This window comes from Stegostoma tigrinum, chromosome 22 (assembly GCF_030684315.1).
Source record: "Stegostoma tigrinum isolate sSteTig4 chromosome 22, sSteTig4.hap1, whole genome shotgun sequence".
Taxonomy (NCBI): Eukaryota; Metazoa; Chordata; class Chondrichthyes; order Orectolobiformes; family Stegostomatidae; genus Stegostoma; species Stegostoma tigrinum.
In genome coordinates this window covers 3,142,501-3,145,000 of record NC_081375.1, presented here as the reverse complement: position 1 = coordinate 3,145,000, position 2,500 = coordinate 3,142,501, and the positions used below count along the sequence as shown (strand labels likewise).

The 2,500-nt window shown below is 55.2% G+C and overlaps 1 protein-coding gene across 2 annotated transcripts in view; it reads left to right on the top strand.

The window, feature by feature from the left end:
• The window catches only part of LOC125463626 (rab11 family-interacting protein 4-like), a 148,834-nt gene that overhangs the window by 131,864 nt on the left and 14,470 nt on the right, over positions 1–2,500 (top strand). For both annotated transcript variants that reach the window (XM_059653866.1, XM_048555148.2), the window contains 2 exons: positions 332–490; positions 1,306–1,449. In XM_059653866.1, coding sequence (XP_059509849.1) covers positions 332–490; positions 1,306–1,449 — 303 coding nt within the window. The remainder of the gene's footprint in view (positions 1–331; positions 491–1,305; positions 1,450–2,500) is intronic.

The following is a 2,500-nucleotide window of genomic DNA, read 5'->3' as shown; positions in this document are numbered from 1 at the left end:
CTCTCTGCCCCTCTCTCTCCGTCCGTCTCCACACCCCCGCCCCTCTCCATCCTTGTCTGCCCCTCTCTGCTCTTTTCTGCCCCCTCTGCCCCTCTCTCTCCACCCCTCTCCACCCCCCCCGCACCCCTCTCCATCCATCTCCCCCACCGTCCCTCTCAACCCCTCCCACCGTACCCCCTCCATCCCTCTCCACCCCTCTGTGCCCCTCTCCATCCTTGTCTGCCCCCTCCGTCCCTCTCCACCCCTCTCTATCCCTCTCCACCCCTCTCTGCCCCCTCTGCCCCTCTCCATCCTTGTCTGACCCCCTCCGCCCCTGGCCGGCCCTGCCCAGCTGATTGAGGATTTGCGGAAGGAGCTGGAATACCTGCAGTTGTATAAGTTGGAGGTGGAGAAGCCAGGATGGAGCCGGGGCCCAGCCTGCACCGCGTTTGAGCTGACCTTCCGTAATAAGGAGCTGGAGCTTGAGTATGAGGCCAAACACCTGAAACAGGTAATTCCTGGATTGGCTCCACCTCCCTGGTATCATTGTGTCATGTGATACAATACCCATTCCGCATTGGACCTGCTCCTGTAACAGGCTGATCCCACGGAATCCCACTGGCAGATCAAGGGATTCCTGTCGACTCACACTCATTGCAGATGTTGACCATGAGATGGATCTGGGTTAGGGTTAGGTCATCATGCCTCCACAGTTGAATATCTGCTGGCTGCAATGTTGCAATCCAGGGAGGTCATCCCCAACTTGATCTCTTCTGGGATCACTTGTAGATCTCTGTCAATTGCATTTCTTTCGAACTGGAACGAAGTATCTCAGAATGATGCTTGTCCCCAAACCGAAGGATAGAGGAACATTCAGATTATCGAGTGTCACGTGATCAGGGCCGATCTGTTTCTCAACCCCACCCCCCCCATGCTCCTGTCTGTACCCTGTGGCCCTGAGGGTGGGGGGGGGGAGCGGAGAGGGACGGAGAGAGAGGCCTTAAATCCCACCCTCCCCTTATCTTGCTAAACGCTGTGGAGTACAGACTCAGATGTCCTAATGCCTGACTGGGAGCTTCAGGCTCCAGCCTGGTGTGGACAGCGGCCTGAGGGGAAGGTGAGTGACTGAGGGTCCTGAGGGTCAGCGTTGGCTACTGACAGTGTTTCTGAGAGGATCAGTGTCTGTGATCACAGGGAACAGAGTGCTCCCGGCCCCTTCCAACCTGTTTTACTGCAGACGCTACTACCTCTCGCATTGAGCTGCGAGTTATTGACTCCCCACACGCTGAGCGACATGACACTCCCGAACTGTCGCCTCTTTAACAGGAGAACCTGCGCTTACGAGAGCAGAACGAGGATTTAAACGGACAGATCCTCAGCCTGAGTCTGTACGAAGCGAAGAATCTGTTTGCAGCTCAGACCAAGGCTCAGTCATTGGCAGCAGAAATCGACACTGCCACCCGAGATCAGGTAAACGAGCCAATCACAGCTCAGCGAGCAGATGCTGAGGGAATGATAGTTGGAAACTGCATGGTTCAACCCAGGGACCATGTACACAGTGTAGAGGGAGCTTTACTCTGTATCTAACCCTGTGCTGTCCCTGTCCCTGGGAGTGTTTGATGGGGGGAAATTGTAGAGGGAGCTTTACTCTGTATCGAACCCTGTGCTGTCCCTGTCCTGGGAGTGTTTGAGGGGGGACAGTGTAGAGGAAGCTTTACTCTGTACCGAACCCTCTGTCCCTGGGAGTGTTTCATGGGGGAACAGTGTAGAGGAAGCTTTACTCTGTACCGCACCCTCTGTCCCTGGGAGTGTTTGATGGGGGACAGTGTAGAGGGAGCTTTACCCTGTAGCTAACCCTCTGTCCCTGGCACTGTTTGATGGGGGGACAGTGTTGAGGGAGCTTCTCTCTGTATCTAACCCCGTGCTGTCCCTGTCCTGGGAGTGTTTGATGAGGGACAGTGGAGAGGGAGCTTTACCCTATAGATAACCCTCTGTCCCCCATCAAACACTCCCAGGACAGGGACAGCACGGGGTTAGATACAGAGTAAAGCTTCCTCTACACTGTCCCCCCATGAAACAGTCCCAGGGACAGTGTAGAGGGAGCTTTACTCTGTACCGAACCCTCTGTCCCTGGGAGTGTTTGATGGGGGACAGTGTAGAGGGAGCTTTACTCTGTATCTAACCCCGTACTGTCCCTGTCCCTGTCCCTGTCCCTGGGAGTGTTTGATGGGGGACAGTGTAGAGGGAGCTTTACTCTGTATCTAACCCCCTGTTCCCTGGGAGTGTTTGAGGGGAGACAGTGTAGAGGGAGCTTTACACACACACACACACACACACACACACACACACACACACACACACATATATACACACACACACACACACACACACACACACACCTACCCCCCACACACACACACCTACCCCCCCCACACACAGACACACACACACACACACACACCTACCCCTGACTCTCACACTCACACCCACATCTACACCTCACTCACGCACTCACACACAC